Source organism: Lactuca virosa, chromosome 7 (assembly GCF_052849685.1).
Source record: "Lactuca virosa cultivar CGN04683 chromosome 7, Lactuca_virosa_CGN04683_v6, whole genome shotgun sequence".
In the NCBI taxonomy this organism is placed as follows: domain Eukaryota; kingdom Viridiplantae; phylum Streptophyta; class Magnoliopsida; order Asterales; family Asteraceae; genus Lactuca; species Lactuca virosa.
Genome location: NC_136432.1, coordinates 290,305,290 through 290,332,158, shown reverse-complemented (window position 1 = coordinate 290,332,158; position 26,869 = coordinate 290,305,290). Strand labels below are relative to the sequence as shown.

The following is a 26,869-nucleotide window of genomic DNA, read 5'->3' as shown; positions in this document are numbered from 1 at the left end:
GTATAAGATCGATTGCATATGCTATAATATTCTCGTGTTCTAATTTTCCAAATGCCTAGGGCATTAAGAGGGAAAAAGGAATAGAACCGGACATGACTAAAGTGGTTGAACAACTGTTAAGGACAATCTAAGGTTCGCCAAAGATTGGTCGCTTAAGGACATTTGGAAGTATAGTAATGGAAGGACCATATTGACATTATTATGAATAGACAGGAGCCTATTAATAATGAGTTGTCGTATGGAAAATATGGAATGTTTCCATATTGGGAGTTGAACAATAGATGAGAAAGTTAGAAACTTTTATGCAAGAAGGATGTTCAAAGGAATGTACTTTGAATTTGAGACTTCATTTTCATGGAATTGTCTTGTAACAATATCCAAAGGAATATTTTGTAATATCATTGGTCATGTCTCTGTGACTTTTAGCACCTAGACATTACAAAAGAATCATTGCATGATAGTTTAGAATCTAACACTTCCTAGCAATGACAAGAATTTGGAATTCTTACACTTGCAATAAGGATTTGAAATTTTGAAATGAGCATCATTGAAATGTTTTTCAATTGATCTATTTCACAATTAAGGACCATAGACAAACATAGTGTGCATGCTTGGTGCATGGCATAACTATCGTTTAGACGAACACAGTGTGCATGCTTGGAGCATGACATAACTATTGTTTTAATTCAAGTATTAAGTTGATTATTCGAAAGATTATACAATGAATGATGAGTAATCAATATGGCTCAAAAGTTTTGGGGCCATATAGGGTTAGTATTATTCTTGTGTTTCACTTTGCATGTTTTAACTTCCCGAATAACTAGGTTATTCAAACCATCCACAGTCGATCATACTTTGGAAGTAGGTATTGAGGCAAGACTATCATGAATGGGTCAGTAGTTTGTCTAGGACAAAGTGGCTACAATATTCATGAGTGCTCCTGGAATAAGATTTAAGTATTGGATTCAACCCACGCTCATTTGAACCACTTCATGGATTTTATCACGAGTGATCATGAGACGATAATATCTTATATTCTTTAAACAGAGACGTGTGAGTTGTAGTTGCGAGTCGGTTGCAAATTGACATATGTAAACGTACCAGTAACTTGGTTGTTATAAAACATATCGTTGTGTGTAATTTGATGAGTAAGTACAAGCGAACATTTGGGTCGAAGTTTATCCGTTCCTTTTACCCCATGTGGATAAAAGCGATATTTGTGGGGCCCTTGATGATTTAGTGATGACATCAGGCCTGGACTGATTTGATTTGTTTAATTAGTCGGTCGTCATAAATCGGAAATCTAGAAACAACAGATGGACAGAGAGAATGATTATAATCCATGTCTCAGTCCATATGATATCTACAATGGAGGAATATATGATCCCTTATCTAATGGACACATCATTGACTAGATCAGAGTTCGACAACAACTTTTAAGAGCTACGATTGCTAGTCGGGTTGGAGTCATGCTTGCAATAATAGTTATTAGACTTATCCAAGTGGGAGACTGTTGGATTAGGTGTCTAAGCCCATAACTATTATTGGTATGTACTTGACCCGAGAGTAGCATGGTCCATTTGGGTTGCATGGCATCGGAACAATTTGGATATACTTTTGTGAAAAGAGGATATTTATGATTTATTAATATATTATAAGTTCAAATATATTAATATGAAATCATATTATTTAATTAGTATTGATCAAGAATTAGTTTGGAATTAATTTTGTGATCAAAAGAGACTAATTAAATAAATGGGGATTGATTTGGTAAATCATTCATTCTTATAAAGTGGGCTTATGATCCATAGTTCTTCATGTTGGGCTAAACCCATGTGGTGACCCATGGATATGTTGGATTAATGTCTAAGTCCATAAATATATTTGGTATGTACTTGACCCGACCCGGCATGGTCCATTTGGGTTGCACTTCACCGGCACAATTTATATGGATAGTCTTTTGAGAATAGTATATTTATGATTTATATTAATATATTATAAGTTATAATATATTAATATGGAATCATATTATTTAATTAGTATTGATCAAGAATTAATTTAGAATTAATTAAGTGATCAAAAATAACTAATTAAATATGGACTCTTATATATATGGAATGGGCCAAGTTCATTTAGGTTGGGCTAAGCTTTCATGGATGGTCAATGGAGCTTTTAACCCATGGATCCTATGTAAATGAAAGGTCATGGGTATTAGGGTTTACATAGATGTAACCCTAATCCTCCATAATATATAAAGGGGTCCTTGGCTCACAAAATTGACACAAGTGTGTGAAAATAAGAGTGGGCCAATTTTAGTGTGCATACATATTCTCTCAAGTTCTTCCAAGGTGTTTTGGTGATTTGTGATTCCATTTGAGGCTTCCACACTATTGGGGCTAAGCTCTTAAAGCTTGAAGACATCAAGCTACATCAAAAGGTATGTCATCTAACTAGAACTTTGTAGTATAGGTACTTCATAATATGCTAGTTAGGATGAAACCTTGGAATAGTTAATATTTGCATGTATAATAGAGAAAACATAGATCCAAGGTTTATAGGGTTGCATGTACACCATAGGAGTGTTAGAATGCTCAAAACCCAACAGTGGTATCAGCGCCATGGGTTGTTTTCTGTTATATTGATGCAAATGTTTTATTTTCAAAGTTGGAAAAAAAAGAAAAAAAAACATGACGTTTGTCAAATTTTAAGATAATTACTTGTTTTTGTGAAAAACTAATTATTTGTAAAATTTGAATCATTTGCTATATGAGTTGAATTAGGTCAAATTTAGTAAAAGATAAAATGATATGATTATTTTATTAGTTTTAAAAGTTTGATCTAAAGAGTTTTTTGAAACCTCCATAAGTTATGGATATGAAAAGGTTTTAAAAAAAATTGATTCAAAGTTTTTTTATGGAGTTACAAAACTTGGTCTTAATGTTTTAAAGAATTCCATAACTTGTTCTTAAGTTATGGAACATGAAAAGTTTCATCATAAAACAAGTATTTAACTCCATAAGTTATGGAATCCAAAAGTTTTCAAGAGTTACAAAACTTGCCCTCAAGTTTTGGAATTTGGAAAAAGTTTTTTTATGATAAAAAAAAAAGAATTGAATTCTAAAACTCTTGGGTTCATAACTTAAACAATTAATTAAATGGTTTTAATTTTGAATTTAATAATTGGAATTATGATGTTTTATTGAATAATTCAATTAACTCTTATGGACTTTATTAATAGAACATGAAGGAAGGTATCTTCCATTCTGAAATTTGACACTAAAAGAATTGAGTCTAAGAATTGCATCATATGATGAGAGGTCATTAGAACATGACCCATCGGTCTATTAAAATAATCGAAGTAAAGAACTTATCTTAAGTTAAGAAGCATCAGGAGTCTCTAATAAGGATCGAGTTTGTAACTCGAAGGTTACGATTGAAAGTCCAATATAGTATGAAAAGCGAGTGCAAGATTGAGTACCGCCAGCAGTCAAGAAGTCCAAGAGTTATATACTCATTTGAAATGACATAAGAGTTACAGTTATTACCTAGGATGAAAAGATAACGTACATAGTCAATATACAAGCCCTCTTTTGTTGATGATTCTGGGATGTAATCATCCTAAAGGGGAGATAATTGTAATGTCCGCAGATTCGGGCTAGTCATTTTAGAGATAATAAGCGTTAAAAGTGACTTTTTGATGGAATATTATTTAGAATAAATAAATCTTAACCAAATGCATAGTATATGTCACAAGGATTCCGTACATATAAAGAACGCAAAAATCCGACTTATAACGAAGAAGTTATGACCCGTCGAAGTTTCACGATTAAACAGGCACGACTTTGCATATCGTAAAAAGTAAATTTTCTATAAAATACTTTTTTAGCCTTAGTAATCTAAAAAAGTTCGTAGTAGTCATTAAACCGAGATCGTGCATATAGAGAACGTCCAAATCTGACTTCATTTGAGGAAGTTATGATTTTTCGAAGATTCAACGTACCAGTATACAGCTCGAAAATCGACTTTTAGATTGATTGATTATTAGCCAACACAATCTAAACAAGAATTCAAGATCTCGATAATAGGAGCTCAATGATATAAAGACAGTCGAAAACTGATGTCGAACGACAAAGTTATGAATTTTTAACGGACTTTAACTTTATAAGCCTGTTAAAATATAACTTTAAAAATAAATTCAAAATTAGCCGATGAAGTCTAAACGAAAGTTGTAGATCACGTTGATAGCTACGCGTGGATATAAAGAACGTTAAAAACGGAGCTTGTATGCAAAAGTTATGGATTTTACAAGACAATTAATTTTTGGATTAACCAGAGGGGGACACGTGGCGCAATCTAGAACCACAACTTCTTCCCCAAGGCTTGTGATCAGACGGTGACATGTGGCACATTACAGCCAGCATAATGTTGGAGTACGCCCATCCTACGATCCATTTCCAACCTATAAATAGATGGCGAAAATCACTTCATTTTTCACACCTTTTTATCCAACTCTCTCGCAACCCCCCCCCCCCTTTCGCCCCCAACAATGTTAATGCTTTTCTCTAGCACTTCCTAGGTGTTAGTAGCAAAGCTCCGAAGTGCCAAAAGCCCCAGTAAATATAGCTTTCAGTTTAGAAGTTCTGCCCGTGCAGAGTCTAGTTTCTCGCTAAACCACCTGTAAGTTGAGTTATTCTTACCGTACTTTAAGTATAACTTATGTTTAAGTTCATTATCGTTATTATGAACCTATATAACAAGATTTCTCAGTTATTCCAAGTCGTTATGTTGATTGATCTACTTATGGGGATGATGTCTAGGCTGGATTTAGTGAGGTGTTTAAAGTGGAATTTCCAAACAGTATACTTTGTATACTAAAGAAACCCTACCTCCGATATGATCCTACCTGGTTGTTCCTTACTTGATAGATCTTGAAGTAGACTTTGATTTAATGATGAATCTAGACTAATAATTAGTTGCGATAAATATTAGACTAAGACTTAGTGATAATGATACTAGAATTCGTCAAAGGGAAAGACAGTTGCTAGGAGTGAAGCGCTGCCCCAATTTGGAATTATCACTTTAACAAGTGAGTGCATTGTTACTTTCATCTTACACAGATATATGAAGTATCTAATATTAATACATGGTATATGTGCTTATTATCTGTGTTCCTGATATCTATGCTAGATGAACGATTTATATATGTTTTTACTTGATTTAAACTGTATATGTATTTTTATACCTATAAATATATTGGGTAAAGATGGGTAGATGAAAGATGAAATAGATGATGAGAGGCCTTGACTTTAAAAGATGACGTCATCTACCAGAGTATAGATGACAACCACAGACTATTCTAGACAGTCTAGTGGAACGTTAGCATGCTCACAGCCTGTAGCTGTTTTTGAGCTAAGTGTTCACCAGATGTACTCTATAAACCCATTGATATGTATTGTGGGTGGACTCCCTAAAATAATATTGTCAATAAAGGAGATGAACCTTGGCAGCTATGGACATAGTGCCCTATAGATAAACACTGGAAGCTAGGGACTTAGTGCCTATTAAACGTTGGCAGCGATGGACTTCGTGTCTATTACTTAGGACAAATCCTAAGGAATAAATATTGAAGAATACCAACTGACAAGTATCATGGAGGAATCCCTGAACTAGTACTATCAGCATAGATGATCCTTGGGGTAGATCCTTAAGAATAAACAAGATAATGGGGATGGGAAATTGGGTTAATTGTTTGATGATTAAACATAATAATTATATTATTGTGGGTTGAAAACCCTATGTATTCACCAGGTTTCCCAACTTCACCCACTCAGTTTATTGTATCACAGGTAGCGATATTAAAGATACATTCTGCTGAGAGATTCAAGGAGTATTAGGCCACTAGTTTAATTACTGTAAGGCTTGTAATATTCCGTTATGCTTATGTTTTTGTATTGATGATAACATCCTAATGTTTTAATATAAATAAAATACATTTCTTCGGAAATGCTTTGATAATATAATTATTCTGTTTTCTGGGATCAAATTCTGCAATATTATTCTTCGAAATGGATACTCTGATTTTTAAATAAGCATAAACAAATCGGTCTTTTCTAGTCTTGAAAATGGTGATGTCACAAAGATCGACCCTCCTTGAAAACCCTAGTTCATTTTTAGCATTTTGAGATTTTGGAGTGAGTTGTGTGCTTCCTTTTTATGAAGAGGATCTTCAAGGAGTAGGCTTTGCTCTCTAGACTTTGGATTTAACATCTTCTCTTCATTGTGCACCATTTGGAGGTATAAAGCTCCAAACATGGCTTATGTCTCTTTAGATCTTAGTTAAGCCTTGATTTTCATCCTTTTTATCCCAAAACCTAGAGCTTGGTGAGTGGGAGGTACTCCAAAGCCTTTAAGGTGTCCTTTTAGATGTTTAAAGGCATTTTAAATCATAAAATGCAAGCATGGATCTTGATTTTTCCCCATGCAAGAGTTATGGTGTAGAAAAGGTTTGAGTAAGCTAGGATTATAGTGTTAGGCTTCTTGTAGCGATGCAAAGGCATAAGGTTTGCAACTTTATGGCCTTAGGGGCCTTATTAAGCTTAGATATAAAAATTGTTCGTATGGTCTTGAGTCATTAAGACCTTATTATGGGTTTTGCCTTAAGGGTGCTTATGCTGGGCGTAATTCCCAGTAGACCGCGCATACGGCACCTCAGTCGCGACCCATTCCCGCATCGGTCGAGTACGTTGCAAGTACCACTTGGTACGTCGACTGTACGGCCCAGTCCAACTTTGGTGATTTTAGGCCTTAAATCGTTAGGCTTTGCTTATTGGGCTTGGACCATATATTTTCATTTTGATGGGTCACTTCTGATTTTGGGCCCATTTTGGACTTTAGATGTTCTTTGGGGTTGGGCATAGGATTTTATTGGGCTTAAAAGAAAAGGATAAATTGGCCCTTTTTACCTTGGACATTAGGCAAGTAATATAATTTTTCAGCTATGGGTTATGTCCTAATTATTAATTGGGGATTTGTTTGTTTAGTTAGCATAGGGATATTTCCAGTCTAGCAGCATGAGCATTTATCTGGTTTTTCAGGAGTTGAGGTGATTTTCCTCACTAGATCCATGGGTCGAAGGCACCAATGCCGGCTCATTGCTTGTTGTGTAGAATGTTAGATGCCTTGTGATAATTATATATGGAAGATCAGGATCTGGCCCCTGGCATTTGCATGAAAGACCAGGGTCTGGACCCTGGCAGTTATGTGAATGACCAAGATCTGGCCCCTGGCATTTGTATGCAAGACTGAGATTTGTTCCTCGGCACTAAACGAAAAGACCATGGTTTGGCCTATGGTAGGAAATGATTACATGACTATGATTTGGCCCATAGCATTTATCTTTTTTCATGTGTGGTATGTGGTACTTGGGGGAACTTATTAAGCTTTATGCTTAGAGTTTATGTTTATAGCTTCACGTACATCCAGATCTAAAGGGAAGGGCCCAACGTGATGGCACAACATCCTCCCCTCACAATTTCCGCATTTGATATATTTGTACTATGATGTTTTGGATATTATGACTTGATTTTGATTCTGAACGATTTAATGAATGATTTGATAAGTTTTAAAAAGAAAATTTTTACTATGGTTGTAGGTCGTTACAAGTTGGTATCAGAGCCTTGGTTTGAGGGATTCGGGCATACTTTCGGGTGTGTTTGAACTCAAACTGAGGAAATGATAGTTTTCTTAATAAAAATGGAGTTAAAGTTAGAAAACAAAGATTTTCATTAAGAAGAGGGACTGCGATGCGTGTAATTAGCCGAGCTCAAGTAAGTTGTTCCCAAATTACACATACCTATGTATTATGAGTAGTATGCTAGATATGAGAAGTGCATGCTAGATTAGGGCTAAGGATACCTTCCGGAATCATATGATAGATTTTCCTGATTTGTGTGATGCCTTATATCCTAGTAGGACTTCATGCCATGTAATACATGGAATCTATTTCGGCTCAGTTATTTGCTAAGTTTATGCTTTCAAAGTTGTATACGATTAGGATTGTATAGCCCTAGAATGATCAATTTGGCCTCATTTACTTTTCCTTGTTTGGTTGTGGACTTCGGGTAGAATCATCATTTGACAGTATATATGATCCTATTTTGTGTATAACTTGCATGCATAATGCAACCAACGGTGTTGATTGAGGTTCTTGGTATTGCGAGTGGTGGGAGTTGGGAATTCCTAGGAGAGTCTAGGATATGTTGTTGTATAGCATAGGATTAGTTTATGGTTTTAGTGGGATGACCTAGAGGAATCAGGACTGACCTTGAGGAAGGTACAAGTAGGTGTGAAAGGTAGTATTGGGCCCGTACTACTAGAAGCACATGATATGTACCTATGACTAGTGCATATCACAAAACTCTAAGGAGGCCTGTGTAGAGGAGTCCCCTCGAGTCCTTGTTGATTGATTTTATGTTGTGTTTCAGTTTGGGGAAGGTGGTGACTAATCGAGGAGGTTTGGGTTCTGCTTTACGTTCGGGTTCTGGTTCAGGCTCGGGTTCAGGTGCTGAGCCAATTGATGAGAGGTTGTGCGAGTTTATTTTGGCCAAGGTTACTCGTGATATCATGGATGCTACCGTGGTGTTGTTTTGGCACCATCAAGGAGGGGATTATGAAGTTGATGGATGAGAGGCTTATGTCTTTTTGAGTCGAGATTGTTGTGGGTCAAATTGGAGCTCAAACTCCCTCATTTCGGGAGTTCAAGGCTTGTGGAGCTCCTGAGTTCTTTGGGTTAAGGACCCCATCGCTAGCTGTCGTTGGATCGCTGACATAGAGAATGCTCAACAAACGATCTTTTGCCCTGAGGGGTCAAAGGTGGGATTTGCATCTTGCCTACTGAGGGACAGAGCACCAGACTAGTGGAAGGAGGTTACCCGAGCTATAGGGTCAGCGGCAGTAGCAGTAATGACATGGGAGGATTTTGTTCAAAGATTCCAGAGGGAGTTTGCACCGGCTATCGAGGTGCAACAGTTGGGGAGGGAGTTCAAGGACCTTCGCCAGACTACCGAGACCATGGCGGAGATTACCGCCAAATTCTGGGAGAGGGCATTGTTCATCCCACAGTATGTTGTGGATGAGGAGATAAGAAAGACGAGATATCATGAAATGTTAATGGAGGATATAAGATAGTTCGTGAGCTTTTCAGTATGTAAGACCCTGAATGATATGATCTAGAAGGTCCGTGAATGGGATATTGAGTTAGAGCTTCGGTCGAAGAGGAAGCCGAAGCAGGTACAAACAGCAGTGGGCCAAACTAAGAGCCCCAAGACCTCTGATGCTCACACGAGAGGCCAGCAGGGCTGGGGCCGTTGCAGCAAGTGCGACAAGCCGCACAATGAGTGTTGCCAATTAGTAGGTTTAGGATGTTTTAGCTGTGGCCAGTCGCACCACGTGAGAAGAGATTTCCCCAAGAGGGCTCTAATTTGCTTTCATTGCAATCAGACTGACCATAAAAAGGTCGATTGTTTGAGATTGTGATGGGGAGCAGTGGCGGCGCCTACGCCAGCCACCTTGAGGATTATTGATGGCTGCCAGGGCAAGGCGGAGGCTCCAACGAAGAGCAGGGCTTTTCAACTGACCACCGACGAGGCTCGTGCAGCACCAGATGTGGTTACTCGTATGTGTTTTATCTCTATCTTCTATTGCTTTCCTTGTTTATGATTATACTTATTTTGATCTTGTATAGGGACCTTTTTGGTCAATGGTTTGACCGCTCATGTTCTGTTTGATTCTGGGGCTACCCAATCGTTTGTATCTCTTGCACTCAGCAAGAAGTTTTGCGATGCTCCACGGACTTTGACTTCCCCACTAGAGGTTGATATTGCGGATGACCGTACTATGAGTGCTTCGAGGGTTTTCCATGGGTGTGTCCTAAATCTGTTTAGTTAGAGATTATCTATTGATATGGTGTCGATCCCCTTGAGAGTATCGAAGGTTATCATCGGGATGGATTGGTTGGGCCCCAATGGGGCCATGATTGATTGTGAGCGGCAGTCGGTGAGAGTTCGAACCCTAAGTGGGGGAGAACTAGTTATTCTTGTCTAGAGAGCTTCACATGGACCAAATCTTTGTTTAGCTGCGAGGGCCAAGAGATATCTACAGCTAGTTTGTTCTAGGTTCTTAGTGTATGTTGCAGACACTCGAGTTGATGTCATGACATGATTGAGTGGGGTGCCCATTGTTCAGGATTTCCCTGATGTGTTTCCTCAGGATTTGCCAGGAGTGCCTCCTGAGAGGCAGGTTGAGTTTCAGATTGATCTGGTACCTGGTGCGGCTCCGATAGCCAAGACGTCGTATATGCTGGCCCCACCCGAGATGCAGGAGTTGTCTATGCAGCTTCAGGATCTACTAGAAAAGGGTTTCACTCATATGAGCAGTTCTTTGTGGGGAGTGCCGATTCTGTTTGTGAAAAAAGAAGGATGGTTCACACAAAATGTGCATTGATTACCTAGAGTTGAATAAGTTAACGGTGAAGAACTGTCACCCACTCCCAAGGATTGACGATTTGTTTGACTAGCTTTAGGGTGCAACTTAGTTCTCCAGAATTGATTTGCGATCAGGGTACCACAAGATGAGGGTCAGGGAGAATGATGTGCAGAAGACAACCTTCAGGAATCGTTATGGTTATTACGAGTTTGTGGTGATGCCATTCGGGCTCACCAATGCATCAGCAACGTTCATGGATCTCATGAGCCGGGTCTGCAGGCCGATGCTAGATTGGTTCGTAATTGTATTCATCGATGACATTCTAGTCTACTCTTAGACCAAGGAGCAGCTTGAGGAGCATTTGCGAGAGGGACTGGAGACCCTGAAGAGGGAGAGGCTTTATGCCAAGTTCTCGAAGTGTGAGTTCTGGTTGCACGAATTGTAATTTTTGGGGTGCATCGTCAACCAGAAGGTTATATTGGTCGACCTGGCCAAGATCGAGGCTGTGATGTGATGGGAAGTTTCGAGGACCACATCTGAGGTTCGAAGTTTCTTAGGTCTCGAAGGATACTACCGGATATTTATCTAGATTTCTCCAAGATCGCAGTGCCTTTGATTCATTTGACAAAGAAGAATGTGACTTTTCAGTGGGCGCCTAATCAGCAATTGTGAGACTCTAAGGCAGAAATTGTGTGAGGCCCCGATTCTAGGGCTCCCTGAGGGTTTGGATGATTTTGTAGTTTATTGTGATGCCTCTATTTTGTGTTTGGGAGTGGTTCTTATGCAGAGAGGTCACGTGATTGCTGACGCTTCGAAGCAGCTTAAGCCGCATGAGGCTAACTACCCTACCCATGATTTGGAGTTGGGGGCCGTGGTTTTTTCCCTCAAGATCTAGAGGCACTATCTGTATAGGGTCCGGTGTACTATCTACACCAATCACAAGAGTTTGAGGTATTTGATGGACCGGCTAAATCTTAGTATGTGGCAGCGAAGATGGGTGGATGTGGAAAAGGATTATGATTGCGAGATCTTATACCACCCTGGGAGGGCCACTGTTGTGGCCGATACTTTGAGCCGCAAGGCGGTGAGTTCTTCTATCAGAGATATTTTCTTGAGGATGGTTATCACATCGCCTTTATTAGATTTAATCAAGGAAGCTTAGGTAGAGGGTTTGAAAAAAGAGAATTGGAAGGCCGAGCGAATCACGGGACATATTCCCTTATTTGTTAGGGACAACCGAGGGTTGTTGACTCAGTGCGGTAGAGTTTGGGTTCCAGCATCAGGGGGTGAGGTAGACGGTTCTAGAGGAGGCGCATAAGTCAAAGTTTTCTATCCATCGAGGGGCCATGAAGATGTACAAGGATCTGAGGATGAGTTATTGGTGGCCATGTATGAAGAGGGAGATAGCTCGGTTTGTTGATCGATGCTTGACTTGCAGGAAAATCAAGGCCGAACATCAGTGACCCCATGACAATATGCAACCCTTACCCATTCCCATGTGGAAATGGGAGGAGATCACCATGGATTTCATCAAAAAAATGCCAAGGACGACACGTGGTGTTGATTCTATCTGGGTCATTATGGACAGACTGACCAAGAGTGTGCATTTCATATAGGTTATCGAGAGCATGTCCGCATAAAAGTTAGCTAACATTTATGTCTGCGAAGTGGTAGTTCGACATGGGGTGCCAGTCTCGGTGGTTTCAAACCAAGATGTTCGTTTCACCTCCAGGTTTTGGAGGAAGTTTGACGAGGAGTTGAGTACTCATTTGCATTTTATTACATCATACCACTCTCAGACCGATGGCCAGAGCGAGAGGACGATTCAGACGCTTGAGGATATGCTCCGGGCTTGTGTTTTGGATTTTGGATGGAGTTGGGATACTTACCTTCCACTGACTAAGTTCTCCTACAACAACAGTTATCATGCCAGTATTGACCGACCACCATATGAGATGTTGTATGGAAGGAGGTGCATGACCCCATTTTGCTGGGGGGAGGTCGGGCATTGAGTCATGGGAAGTATAGAGGTGGTACTCAAGACTACTGAGTTGATCCGATAGGTGCACGACAGGTTGTGAGTCGCGCAAAGCCGACAGAAGATTTATGCCGATCGGCAACATTCGGACCTCGAGTTTCAGGAAGGAGACTTGGTGCTTCTGAAGGTGTCACCTTGGAAAGGTTTCATCCGATTTCGGAAGCGGGGCAAGTTGGGCCCCAGATTTATCGGACCTTTTAGGATTTCGGCCCGAGTGGGCAAGGTTACATACCGGATGGATTTGCCTGATGAGCTCAGCCAAATCCATAACACTTTCCATGTGTCTCAGCTCTGGAAATGTGTGGCCGATGGGTCCGCAGGTGTTCCTCTGGATGATATTCAGGTTGATGACCACCTGAATTATATGGAAAGACCAGTGGTGATCTTAGATCAGAATACGAAGGCTCTGTGTAGCAAGGAAGTGTCACTGGTCAAGGTCCAGTGGCAACATCAGAAGGGTTCCGAATGGACATGGGAACCCGAGGCGGAGATGCGAAAGCACTACCCTGATTTGTCTGCGGCAGCAGACTTTGATGGCGAAGTCTAATTTAAGTGGGGAAGAGTTGTAACATCTATTTTTCCAGGTATTTGCTTTTGGAACCTTGAGTTACAAATTGTTTGCAAGAAGGGTCTCCAATGGAAATTCTGTGACTTTTGGGAGCTGCTTGTGTACATTGGGCGTACTGAGACCCACGCCAGTATGTTGCACGTACTCAGTACGCTGGGCATACGTGGTTCAGACCAAAACCCTAATATTTAGGGTTTGTAAACTATTTAAGCACCATTATAGCCACAATACCTTTGTTGGATTAATGTCTAAGTCCATAACTATAATTGGTAAGACTTGACCCGACCCGAATTTGGGTTGCATGGCATCATGCATTTGGATAGACTATAATGAGAGAAATAACACTTAAGGTTGGTTAATATATTATAAGTTCTAATATATTAATAAGGTTATTTAATTAGTATTGATCAAGAATTAATTTGGAATTAATTAAGTGATCAAAAGGAGACTAATTAAATATATGGGTTGATTGTGTAAATCATTTATTCTTATATATGTGGGCTTGTGATCCAAGATTCCTTATGTTGGACTAAGTCCATGGGGTGACCCATGGATACTCCATGGAGGTTAAAATCCATGGAGCATAAGGAATGGGTAAAGTTATGAGTTACATGGTGTAACCCTAATAGCCACCATATAAAAGAATCCCATGGCTCAAGAAATCGTGCACTAATGTGTGAATATGAGGGCTAGACGATTTCAAGGAGTGTTCCATTTCTCTCAAGTCATTCCATGTGCATTTGGTGTTGTGTGAACCATTTGAGGTGTCACACTTGGGGCACTAGGCACTCAAGCTTCATGGAGACAAGCTACATCAAACAAAGGTATGTATTCTATCCATTTGATTACCCAAGTATCAATTATTGTATGCTAGATAGTGTAATACCTTGGAAAGTTCATAATTGCATGTATAATAGAGAAAACATAGATCCAAGGTATTTAGGGTTGCATGTACACTTAGGAGTGTTAGAATGCGCAAAACCCATCAGTGGTATCAAAGCCAAGGCTTGTTTTCTTGTTATACTTGCAAAATTAGCTGAAAAATCGAATTGTATTAGTTTAAAAGTTATGCTAATTACTTGAAAAAAATTTGATGTGAATTATCTTTGTTCATATGAGTTTATTAGATTAATAGAAAAGTTAATTGATTATGTGTTTTCAATCCATTTTAATCTAAGAGTTGATTCTAAAATGTGTTTTTGTAACTTGTCCTCAAGTTATATGAAAAGTCACATTTAAGTTTCATAAAACTCATAAAAAGTTGGCAATGGTTACAAAAAAGAAGAGTCTTGTCCTCATTAAATGGTTTTATGACTCCATAACTTGTCCTCAAGTTATGGAGGTTCAAGAGTCACTTCATTAAATGATAAAATGTGTAACCTTAATTAGTTCCATAAGTTACAAAAATAAAGAAAAGTTACATTCTTTTATTAATTTAAAGTCTTCCATAACTTGTCCTCAAGTTATGGAACTTGAAGAGTTTTTTTTTAATTAAAACTACTTTAAACACATAAGTTATGGAATTAATTAGTTTTGAATATTTTCAAAACTTGCCCTCAAGTTTTGGAATTTGTAAAGTTTTCCCCATGAATACTTTAATTCCAAGTTAGCCCTTAGAATTTTAAAAGTTAAAATTCAACCCTTATACTTTATAGTATTATAAGTTAATAATAAATATATGTATAAGAGCAAGTCAGTCTTACCGTTAGTAGGCCTCATTCACGAAGCCGGTCTATAAGGGGGTATAAGGTTACTGCCTATAAAATGGCAGTTTAATGGGTGTCCACTCTCACCCACCGCTTCCTTGACTGGTGGAGGGTCGTTAGCCGAACGGGTAGGACAAGGACTATAATTCTCCCTTAATTATAAGTATTAATGATAAATACTAAGTAACTAAACACTTATAAATTCTCAATCTTAGTTACTTAGGAAAATGTGAATAAGGTGCTAATCCATGAAAGTACACTTTGCACTTTGTTTAAGTCGGTTAGTGGAGCGTGTGTGGTTAACCAGCACACTAACTCGTATTTAACAAGGTAGGCAAAGGGTAACTTAATGTTTATCATAGTATCGATGGAGCGTGTGTGGTTAATCGGCACATCGATTGAGGGGTAAACACTTAAGGGTACCAAGTAATTTGCATGGTTACTTCACACCTTGTTTTGTGATCCTCGGCATCCCAGTCACAAAACCTGAAGGGCACACTCGAGATTGAAACATGCCTTTGAAAAGTTCAATGAATCTCAAAAGAATCTAGGAGTTTCAAAACCAATTAAAACCTAATAATACATTTCGTTTATCTTGGTGGAAATTGGTGAATCGTCATTCACCTACCTTCAAATATTCTATAGCTTGGATTACGACATCCCTCTTCCAAGTTATAAAATATTGTGTTGGGTCCTAGCCTTAATATTTCATATTGGGTGTTATATTAAGGACTTTAAATCAACTATCTTGAATTTCTCCCAAAAGATGTCTAGTTCAGACATCTATGATCATCCCAAATCTCTTGGAACTTCACTTCCTCCACCTCCTCCAATTATTCTCCCTAACCCACAAGTTCTTGAAAAGTTTAAGGTCACTCAAGCCCTATTGGCAAGCAAAGATCTATGTGTGATCACATCTTGGAGATGTAGTCACATATTGACAAGCCGGGAGAATTGGGTGTCAAAGTCTTGAGAAAGTTGGTGGCTCAACTACTTTCTAAGTCACATAGTGAGTTCCTTTGGGACTCCTATGAAACAGACTATGACAAGACCCTTAATGATCTTATCAAAGAAAAGTGAAGAAACTTAAAGAAAGAATATGCTGAATCTGATCGCGTAGATGGATTTCTATCGCATAGTTTGAAGATCGGATTCTTGAGCTACTTCTTAGGAGTTATGATATATTGCTTAGGAATAGATAACAACAAAGTTTTCATGTGCTTTTGCACTGTAAGGATAGTTTTTTCCGCAAAGTTTTTAAAATAAAAGGAAAATTTTTGATTTTATTTATTTTAAAATATCCTTACAATGACATTTGTGAAAATCTTTGTTGCTTATAAGATTCCATTAAGAGCAAGATTGAAAATATGAATTTGATTCTTTCATTTGTGGTAGTGTCCAAATTTACCAAATAAGGAAAGATTCTCATCACCCAAGTTTCAGTTGGATAGAAACTTGGAATCATCCAAGTTGTATAGTATGATGAATGAGAATTTTCAACTTTGGAAAATTAAGACTAGTTCCTTGTTCACATGTATATGTGAGTCAAGTGAAGGACTAAGGGATCGAGTACACATTCTTGTGCACTGATCAAGTCCACCATAAAAGATCGATAAGACTATTCGTCATGATTTACTAAGGCTTAGTAAATATGATTATACTTACAAGCTTAAGTATAATTCTGAGACATTGGAAAAGTTTCAATGTATGACAGAACGAATGAGAAGAATCAAATTAGGCAGAAGGATAAAAGTTTCTCAAATCTGAAAAGATGGGAGAGTACTTTAGTATCATGTTTTAAGATCATCTTAATGATTTTGAGACCTTATCACAATTCATCCTCTAAGTGCATTCTGATAGTTAAGAAGAGGAGTTATGAATTGTTGAAGTGGTTAAATCAAGAAGATGATTCATACATCGTTCCAAAACAATTCTTAGAGTCATACTCCAAGATTGTAACTTGAGTGACATATCTTAAAGAAAGGTTTAAAACACTTGTCAAATGTAAGAGTAAAAGTGTGCTACTCTTGTACATTTCAAATTGGTAAGTTGTGATGTTTTGGATAAAACAAAGACCAACTAAGGCCAATTGTGTGAAGTGTTTGTCTTGATAAAGAATCCGCACTTTCTCTTGAATATTTGGCAAGATAGTCTTATATGTCAAGAGGATAGTGGGAGTCTTAAAGATCCTAAAAAGAATTTCAAGAACTAATCAAGAATAAAACCTGAGGTTCTTCACTAGCACACGACTTGAGGTTTATAACCTATCGTGTTGACATATTCTGTGCCCATTCCAGTTAAAGTTGGCTTTGCATAGGAGTTCTGAAAGTTCTCAATTGGTTGCATAACAACTTGGAAGCAATGGCAGGCCCTGTACTGCCAGGTGGCAAGAAGTTAAGATTGCATAAGTTCAGTCCATATGAGTTTGGATTTGTCATTATCCTTGTCTTGTGACTATGGTTTTGACGATTCACATGGATAAGAACACATACACCATAAAATCTAAGGGTCATAAGGTTTCTCTCTGATTCATGAAAATGATGGTGAGGAAACACTTCCACCAAGTAGATTTGAAGCAGATGGAAAAAGGTCTAAACAATTGAGACTATGATTACAACATCCCTTTTCATAGTTCTGAAATTGTTTAGACACACATGCATGCTATCTAAGGAAAGGTGTATGATTTTGATAAAGTTTTATCAAAGCATCTCGTATCAGAAATCTGAACTTTGGTAAGAAAGTCAATAAAGTATTGATTTCTAGAAGTCCAGCTGATTTCTGAGTACATGTCAAAGCTAGTGGGAGCATAAGTGTTATGCTAATAATCATCATGTTAGTGGGAGCATGATAATTATTGTTAGTGTTGCAAGTTAGCAATGTTAATTATAGAAAACAAAAGTTTCAATTCGTGAGGCTGCAGGGATTGAAAAAGTTGTTTTGCTATAATTAAGGGAGAGGATATACTTCATTTCAGTTCTAAAGGCTTAGATTGAGACCTTAATCATCTTTAGTCAAGAATATATATATGAATTTCATGTTGGATTGTTCAACTTAAGGAAATTCTATATATTGCGTTCTCAAAATTCGATTATGATTACGGCATCCCTCTTCATAGTCAAATTTTGAAAACATGGCAAATAAAAATATTGTAGCAAAATACTGGTCTAGAATCATGTCTTTATGTGAGACATCAGGAATCATGTACCATTTGCTTTGGGTACAGGATCGATTGCATGTGCTATAATATTTGTCATTTCTAAATTTTTCCAAATGCCCAGAGGCATTAATAAGGGAAAAGGTCTAGAATTGGATATGAATAAAATGATTAAGCAATTGTTGAGGACAATCTGAGGTTTACCAAAGATTGGTTGCTCAGGGACAGTTGGAAGTATAGTGCTAATTTTGGAAGGACCATATTGACATATTCTGAAAAGAGACATCTCTTATTCAGAAGTGATAGTCAAAATGAGAATATGGAGTTGTCTCCATAGGTGGAAGTTATCCGTGTAAGATTAGAAAACTTAATGCAAGAAGCATGTCCAAAGCAATGTACTTTGAATATGAGACTTAGTTTCCATGGAGTTGATCTCCATTGGAATACCTTATAATGACTGTTGACAAGTCTTTGTGACTTTGTACATATTCATTACAGGAGGGTCAGTGCATATAAGTTTAAAATCTAAACAGATTTCGATAAATGATAGGAATTTGAAATTCTCACATTTTTCGATAAGGATTTGGGAGTGTGAAATTAGAATCATTGAAATTATGTTCAATTGGTTTATTTCACAAAGTAAGGATCATAGACAAACATAGAGTGCATACTTGGTGTATGGCAAAGCTATTGTTTAAGAAAAACATAGTGTACATGCTTGGAGAATGGGACAACTAGTGTTTTTAATTCAAGTATAAAGTTGATAAAACCGAAACAATGAATAATGAGTAATCAGTATGGTGATAAATAAAAGTGTTTATTTATATTCATAGGGTTTGATACCATATTTGATTCATTTATTCTTGTGTTTCACTTTGCATGTTTTGACTTCCAGAATAACTAAGTCGCTCTAATGATTAAGTTATTCAAACCATCCACAGTCGGTCATATGTTGGAAGTAGATATGAATCAAGACTGTCATGGGTTGGTTTGTAGAGGTTCAAGTTGGTGGACAAAGTGGTGCTACAACACTCATGAGTGCTCATAAGTTCTGAGTATTGGATTCAACCCGCGCTCATTTGAATCACTTCATGGATTTTATCACGAGTGATCATGAGACGATAATATCTTATATTCTTCAAACCTAGAGATATGAGTTGTTACTATGAGTTGGTTGTACATTGATTGCACGAAAACGCATTCGGTAACTCGATGTTATAAAACGTGCCTTTGTGTATGATTCAACAAGTAGTAGAACAAGCCATATGAGTCGAAGTTTATCGATTCCTTTTACCTTCGAGATAAAAGCGATATATGTGGGCCCCTCGATGATTTAAAGATGATACATGTGAGTGCTTGGCCAAGCCAGGACTGATTTGATTTGTTCAATCAGTCAGTCATCATGAATCGGAAATCGGGAAACAACAAATGGACAGAGAGAATGATTGATAATCCATGTCTCAGTCCATATGATATCTAGAATGGAGGAATATATGATCCCTTATCTAATGGACAAGTCATTGAAAAAGGTCAGAGTTCATCGACAAGGTCAGAGTTCGACAGAAGCTTTTGAGAGCTACGATTGCTGATCGGTTCCTAAAGTCATACGCAATAATAGTTTTAGACTTATCCAAGTGGGAGACTGTTGGATTAATGTCTAAGTCCATAACTATAATTGGTAAGACTTGACCCGACCCGGCATGGTCCATTTGGGTTGCATGGCATCATGCATTTGGATAGACTATAATGAGAGAAATAACACTTAAGGTTGGTTAATATATTATAAGTGCTAATATATTAATAAGGTTATTTAATTAGTATTGATCAAGAATTAATTTGGAATTAATTAAGTGATCAAAAGGAGACTAATTAAATATATGGGTTGATTGTGTAAATCATTCATTCTTATATATGTGGGCTTGTGATCCAAGATTCCTTATGTTGGACTAAGTCCATGGGGTGACCCATGGATACTCCATGGAGGTTAAAATCCATGGAGCATAAGGAATGGGTAAAGTTATGAGTTACATGGTGTAACCCTAATAGCCACCATATAAAAGAATCTCATGGCTCAAGAAATCGGACACTAATGTGTGAATATGAGGGCTAGACGATTTCAAGGAGTGTTCCATTTCTCTCAAGTCATTCCATGTGCATTTGGTGTTGTGTGAACCATTTGAGGTGTCATACTTGGGGCACTAGGCACTCAAGCTTCATGGAGACAAGCTACATCAAACAAAGGTATGTATTCTATCCATTTGATTACCCAAGTATCAAGTATTGTATGCTAGATAGGGTAATACCTTGGAAAGTTCATAATTGCATGTATAATAGAGAAAACATAGATCCAAGGTATTTAGGGTTGCATGTACACTTAGGAGTGTTAGAATGCGCAAAACCCATCAACCTTTCCCTTTATCATCCTCCATCCCAAGATCGACCCTCCTTGCAAACCCTAGTTCATTTTGAGCATTTTGACCTTTTGGAGTGAGTTGTGTGCTTCCTAGTTTGTGAAGAATGACCTTTAAGGAGTAGGCTTTGCTCTCAAGACTTTGGATCCAACATATTCTCTTCATTATGCACCATTTAGAAGTATAAAGCTCCAATATTGGCTTATGTTTCTTTAGATATTAGTTAAGCCTTGATTTTCATCCTTTTTGTCCCAAACCCAAGAGCATGGCGAGTAGGAGGTACTCCAAATCCTTTAAGGTGTCCTTTCATACGTTGTAAGGCATTTTAAGTCATAAAAATGCAAGTTTGGATCTTGATTAGTCCCAATGCAAGAGTTATGGTGTAGAAAAGGTTTGAGTATGCTAAGATTTTAGTGTTGGGATTCTTGTAGCCATGCAAATGCATAAAGTTTGGAACTATATGGCCTTAGGGGTCTTATTAATCTTAGATCTAAACATTGGCCATAGGGTCTTAAGGCCCTAAGACCTTATTATGGGTTTTGCCTTAGGGGTGCGTACGCTTGGCGTAATTCCCAGTACGTCACGCGTACTGCGCCTCAATCGCGACCCATTCATGCATTGGTCGAGTACACTGCACGTACCAGTTGGTAAGTCAGGCGTATGGCCCAGTCCGGCTTTGGTGATTTTAGGCCTTAAATCGGTGGGTTTTTCTTGTTGGGCTTGGACAATAGATTTTCATGGTGAGGGTTCACTTCTGATTTTGGGCCCATTTTGGACTTTGGATGATCTTTGGGATGGGGCCTAGGATTTTATTGGGCTTAAAAGAAAAGGATAAATTGGCCCTTTTTACCTTCGACATTAGGCAAGTAATATAAGTTTTCAACTATGGGTTATGTCCCAATTATTAACTAGGTCTTTATTTGTTAAGTTAGCACGCATATTTTTCTAGTCCAGCAGCCCGAACATTTATCTGGTTTTTCAGCAGTTGAGGTGAGTTTCCTTACTAGATCCATGGGTCGAAGGCACCAATGTCAGCCCATTGCTTGTTGTGTAGATGTTAGATGCCTCGTGATAATTATATATAGAAGACTAGGATCTAGCCCCTGACATTTGCATGAAAGTCCAGGGTCTGGCCCCTAGCAGTTATATGAAAGACCAGGATCTGGCCTTCGACATTTGTATGCAAGACCGAGATTTGGCCCTCGACACTGAACAGAAAGACCATGGTTTGGCCCATGGCTGGAAATGATTACATGACTATGATTTGGCCCATAACATTTATCTTTTTTCATGTGTGGTATGTGGTAATTGGGGGAACTCACTATGTTTTATGCTTACAGTTTATGTTTATGGTTTTAGGTACATCCAGTTCCAAATGGAAGGGTTCGACGTAATGGCATAGCATCCTCCCCTTACGATTTGCGCATTTCATATATTTGTACTTTGATGTTTTGGATATTATGACTTGATGTTGATTCTTAATGATTTAATGAATGATTTCATATATATATATATATATATATATATATATATATATATATATATATATATATATATATATATATATATATATATAACTGGAAAAAAATATTTAAATAACTAATTCACTCTAAATAATTAGAAAATAAGTTTTATTTGATTAATTATTTCATTAGAAGATTCACAAATTATTCAAGTAAATCACTATCAAACAAATACCAAAAATTTACTGAAAAATCGATAACAGGTCTAAGTCTATAAAAACTAATCCAAACAAGTAATCTATGACTATAAGCTTCTTGTTTGTATAGTACAGTTCAGACCTACAACTTCGCTGGTGCGACTCTCCAAACTCTTATATCCTCCGGATCTATAAGCTTCTTGTTTCTTTCTTCTTCTCTCTGTCTTTCTCTATCTACTTAATAATGGTTTGAAACTTAAAAGAAAAATATATGTATATAGCTGTCAAATTAAAGGCTACAACTTTAACTTATACAATATAATTTTTTATTTGTTGATCTAGTAAATAGAAGAGTATGAATAGGTTTTATGTCTACACATAAATCTAATGTATAAGTACAAAAGAATAATATTATATGGGTTAATTGTTGTTTTTTTTTTTGTGTTTATTAAGTTTTAGTTGATATTATTAATTGTTTATGGTAAAATCTAAAATTTAATAAAATAAATTGTGGTGAACTAAATAGTTGTGTGTCAAACTGAAATTGTAATTGTTATTGGTTTGCTATTAGTTAATTATGTTATATAGCTTGAATCAAAATGAAAAAAAAAAACAATCAACATTTGTTGGATTTCATGAAAAAACATGCAAGTTTTTGAACGAGTCATTAATTTTGTATTTCAAAATAAAGCTTGTGGAAAAGATTATTTTTAGAGAAATAAAATACCCTTCTATTTTTTTTCCTGCTATCTTCTTACACATTTAAGATTGTGATACTTGTCATAGTTAATAAAATTAATAAATTTTTATTATATTTGTCATTATCTAAAAGTGATAGAAGGATGGATAAGGAGAAAAAGTAGGATGATATTTAATTTCTCTTATTTTAAAAACAATTGTCCAATACTTTAAAGTCCACAAGTTCCACTTTAACGAGAGATGTTAGAATATTTCATATTAATTTTTTTGTTTAATTTTTTATAAGATATAACTTAGAATTGAATATAGCTTGTCCATATGGTTTGTTGTAAAGTTTTGGTTTCAGTTTTCTATTGCAACTGCATGTGTTTCGTCCCTACATTAATTATCGAATTAATCATAAAATGTCCCTGAAAAGAACTTTTCCAGTCTACCGATGGTGCAATCCTATCTGCAGGATGTGCATGCTTGCACACATGTTCAGTAAACTCAAACCAATTTGGTTCGCATTTGCAACCCCTTAGGCGCGAAAAAAGAACTTTTATGTAATAAGTCTTACAAGGATAAGAAGCCTTTGTAGTTATAAATATTTTTTTCATACTCCCACCATATGGGATGAAATAAAAGTCACTTAATTCATTTGTTAATTTCTTCCAAGCACCTTATTTTACCATACAATTTCTCATCCATCTTCAATAATTTTTGGACGTCTGATATCGTGTTCTGTCCCTACATTAGTTATCGAATTAATCATAAAATGTCCCTCAAAAGAACTTTTTTGGTCGACTCGCATTCCTATCCGCAGGATGCACGTGCTCGCACACAAGTTCAGGGAACTCAAACCAATTTGGTTAGCATTTGCAACCCCTTTGCGCACGAAAAAAGAACTTTTGTGCCATAAGACTTACAAGGATAAGAAGCCTTTGTAGTTATAATCATATTTTTTACGTACTCCCTTCCATATGGGATGAAATAAAAGTCACCTAATTCATTTGTTAATTTCTTTCAAGCACGTTATTTTGCCATACAATTTTTCATCTTTCTTCAATCAGTTTTGGACGTCTGATATATCAAAACGAAGATATCACGGAGAAGAACACGAATATATAATCATTTATCGATTTTGATTATATTTAGGCTTCGAAATTCATGCTAAAAATGTAAAAAAAAACTTTTTTAATTGGGTTAAAACCAATTTTCTAACAAATAAACTAACATAAGAAGTCTTGCTTTTTGTTTTGTTTTAGGAGTGACACGTATCAAACACTGCCTCAGTTTGAGAAATTGAGATAACTCGAGACTTACGTAGCTAGGTCATGGAATTACTGAAGCACCAAATTTACAATGAAGTGAATGGACGGCTTCGCTAAACTTTAACATAAGGCCCACTAGGTTTATCCCACAAGCATCACGCATGACCTATGCTATCAATAGCGTGTTAAAGTGACACTATAGTGTTTATCGGAGGTACAAAACCGCTATTTCAAAATAGTGTTTACGATTAGCGGTGCTATTCAGCGCTATTTACCGCGATAAACATTGCTGCTATAGCGACGCTACAACCGATTTTTCGCTTTCGTTCACATTTTGGCCATTGGCTACTCCACAGTATCATGTATGTGTTGTTTCCTTTATTCCTTTCCTTTCTACACACACACACACTATGACATACAATGCTTCACTAAAACACTTATAAACTCGTGACTGTCAAATGCTTCAATCACTCACTCTGAATCTATGTTAGATGTTAAATGTGATGTTTTCTTTAATCTTTTAATGTTAAATGTTTCTCTTTCAATGCTTCACACTTATGAATTTGTTAATTTATGAAGCAATCAATACAATTTGTGACTTTATGAAGCATTGAAGCAATCAATCACTCACTGTGAATATGAGATTTAGCCTTTAGGAACATAAATATACGTAACTTAATATATAATAAAAACTGCTATAAATATATAATAAAAAGTTATAAATTATACGTTAATATTAAAAAACTGCTATATTACCACTATACCACCGCGATAACCGCGATTTCAATAACGATATGTGACCGCTATTGAAATTTTCATCGCGATAACCACATAGGTCATGAATTGGAGTGCTTTAACCTAATTGTTAAAGATACGTAACTTAATATATATATAAGATGAATTACGATATTAACAAATCTTGTCATTACATTAAAATAACAGCAATAGCAAAAAATGTTGATATAACTTTTTTAGTTTTTAAGAAAAAATTAAATGTTTTTGAGAATATTCCTCTTAATTAGTACTATAAGAAAATGGTCGATGAAGAGATAGACAGTAACACTTTGATATTTAAATATGTTTTATTTTCTTTATAATTATAAAAGATGTATGTCAAATAAATTAATATGTGACACTATTGATAGTTTTATAAAATGATTATGGATAGTAAGCAACTAAGCACATGTTAAGGTTTATGAGTCGTAAGTGATATGGAATAACGTGACACAATGTTGCACGGTTACGGACCAATAAATGAACTCCACTAACCGATTGTGCAATCATCTGTACGTGGTAACGACGGCCATGGTCGATTTTTTCTAACAACCCGAAACAGATTACAAAATCCTAAAGTCAACAACGAGTATTTGGTTGGCATATTATATAAAATCAAAGTATAGCTTGTGTGGTTTGCATATTATATGTACAACCTTTCATCCGTAAAGGAGTACTCCTCTATGAGACTATGATCAAGATCATTTAATTAAGCAACAAAAAGAAAGAATATATTTGGAATGGAAACAGCAAAAGCAAAGAAAAAAACTTGCATTGGAAGAAACCTGGGAGGCTGCATTGGGATAGTTTTTGGAATAGAGGAGAAGAGATCGAGTCTTGTGAACCACCTCTGTGGGGGTCTGAAGCTTCTTGGTGTTGATGAGGGTTTTTCCCAGCGTGGAAAGACATAACATCTTGTTTCTTTTGTTGTTCGTATTCATGCATGAAGGTTTCAAGGAATAAGTAACTAGTTGTTGTTGTTGTTGTGGGAACAAAGTAATGATACAAAAGAGAGAGACGTTGTGATGTACGCTACCAAGTACCACCTTTTCTGTTTGTTTTAAATATTCACAATTTGTTTGTTGTTTTTAACTTCATGCTGATCAATCTCGGCAAGTCGAATATATTTTGTGTTGCGCTGAATACACTTATGACGATAATATATATTATGTTACTAAGTTATATCCCGTGGAACTCACGGTTGACAAAATAAAATAACATATAAAACATAAATCAGAAATCAGAAAACTATTGCTTATAGTTATTCAACAGAAATCAGAAAACTATTGTTACTTATATGTCTAGATTATACCTTTCCCCTAGATTTATAATCAAGTTCCATATATTTTATTTTTTCCAACCATTTCATGCATCAAAATCAAAGAAAACAAAAATAACACAGAAACTTCAATATTGATCACTAATATCTAAGTTTTAACTTTATGGCTATTAAACCACTTGATCAACTTAAAATCAGTTTTTAATAAAAGCTACAAAAAAAACTAACAAAAAAATGCATTGACAATGATCATATTCAACTTTGTTTATTATATAGTAAAAAACCGAGAAATTCCTAATGAAAAAACCATGAGACATGTGGAAAGAGAGTGATGTTGAATAATACAGAGTGAAATAATGCTCTCCTTCTCTTTGAATATTAAGAGTATATTTATACAAAAACAAAGGGATCAATGCCTAAAATAGAATACAATCAACACTAAAATAATATCGGCTAATAGCCCCCCTCAGTTGGAGCAGGAGGAGGACGTATGCTTAAACTGGATCTGAAGTCCAAGAAAAGAGGACGAGGCAATCCTTTGGTGAAAATATCTGCATACTGATAGGCGGAAGGGATATGTAGAACACGAACGTGACCAAGGGCAACTTTTTCCCGGACGAAGTGAATGTCCATTTCAATATGTTTCGTGCGTTGGTGTTGTACTGGATTACCGGATAAGTAGACAGCAGAGACGTTATCACAATAAACCAAAGTAGCAGTCTTGAGAGGAGTTTGAAGCTCAAGAAGAAGATTACACAACCAACAAGCCTCGGCAACAACATTAGCCACCCCACGATATTCAGCTTCAGCACTTGAGCGGGACAGAGTCGGTTGTCGTTTAGCGG

The 26,869-nt window shown here is 36.7% G+C and overlaps 1 protein-coding gene across 1 annotated transcript in view; it reads right to left on the bottom strand.

Annotated features, from left to right (window-relative positions):
• Positions 1–25,659, bottom strand: part of LOC145127823 (putative MO25-like protein At5g47540) — a 50,944-nt gene extending 25,285 nt beyond the window's left edge. The window contains exon 1 of the mRNA XM_079062945.1: positions 25,515–25,659. Coding sequence (XP_078919071.1) covers positions 25,515–25,659 — 145 coding nt within the window. The remainder of the gene's footprint in view (positions 1–25,514) is intronic.
• Positions 25,660–26,869: the final 1,210 nt, after the last annotated feature.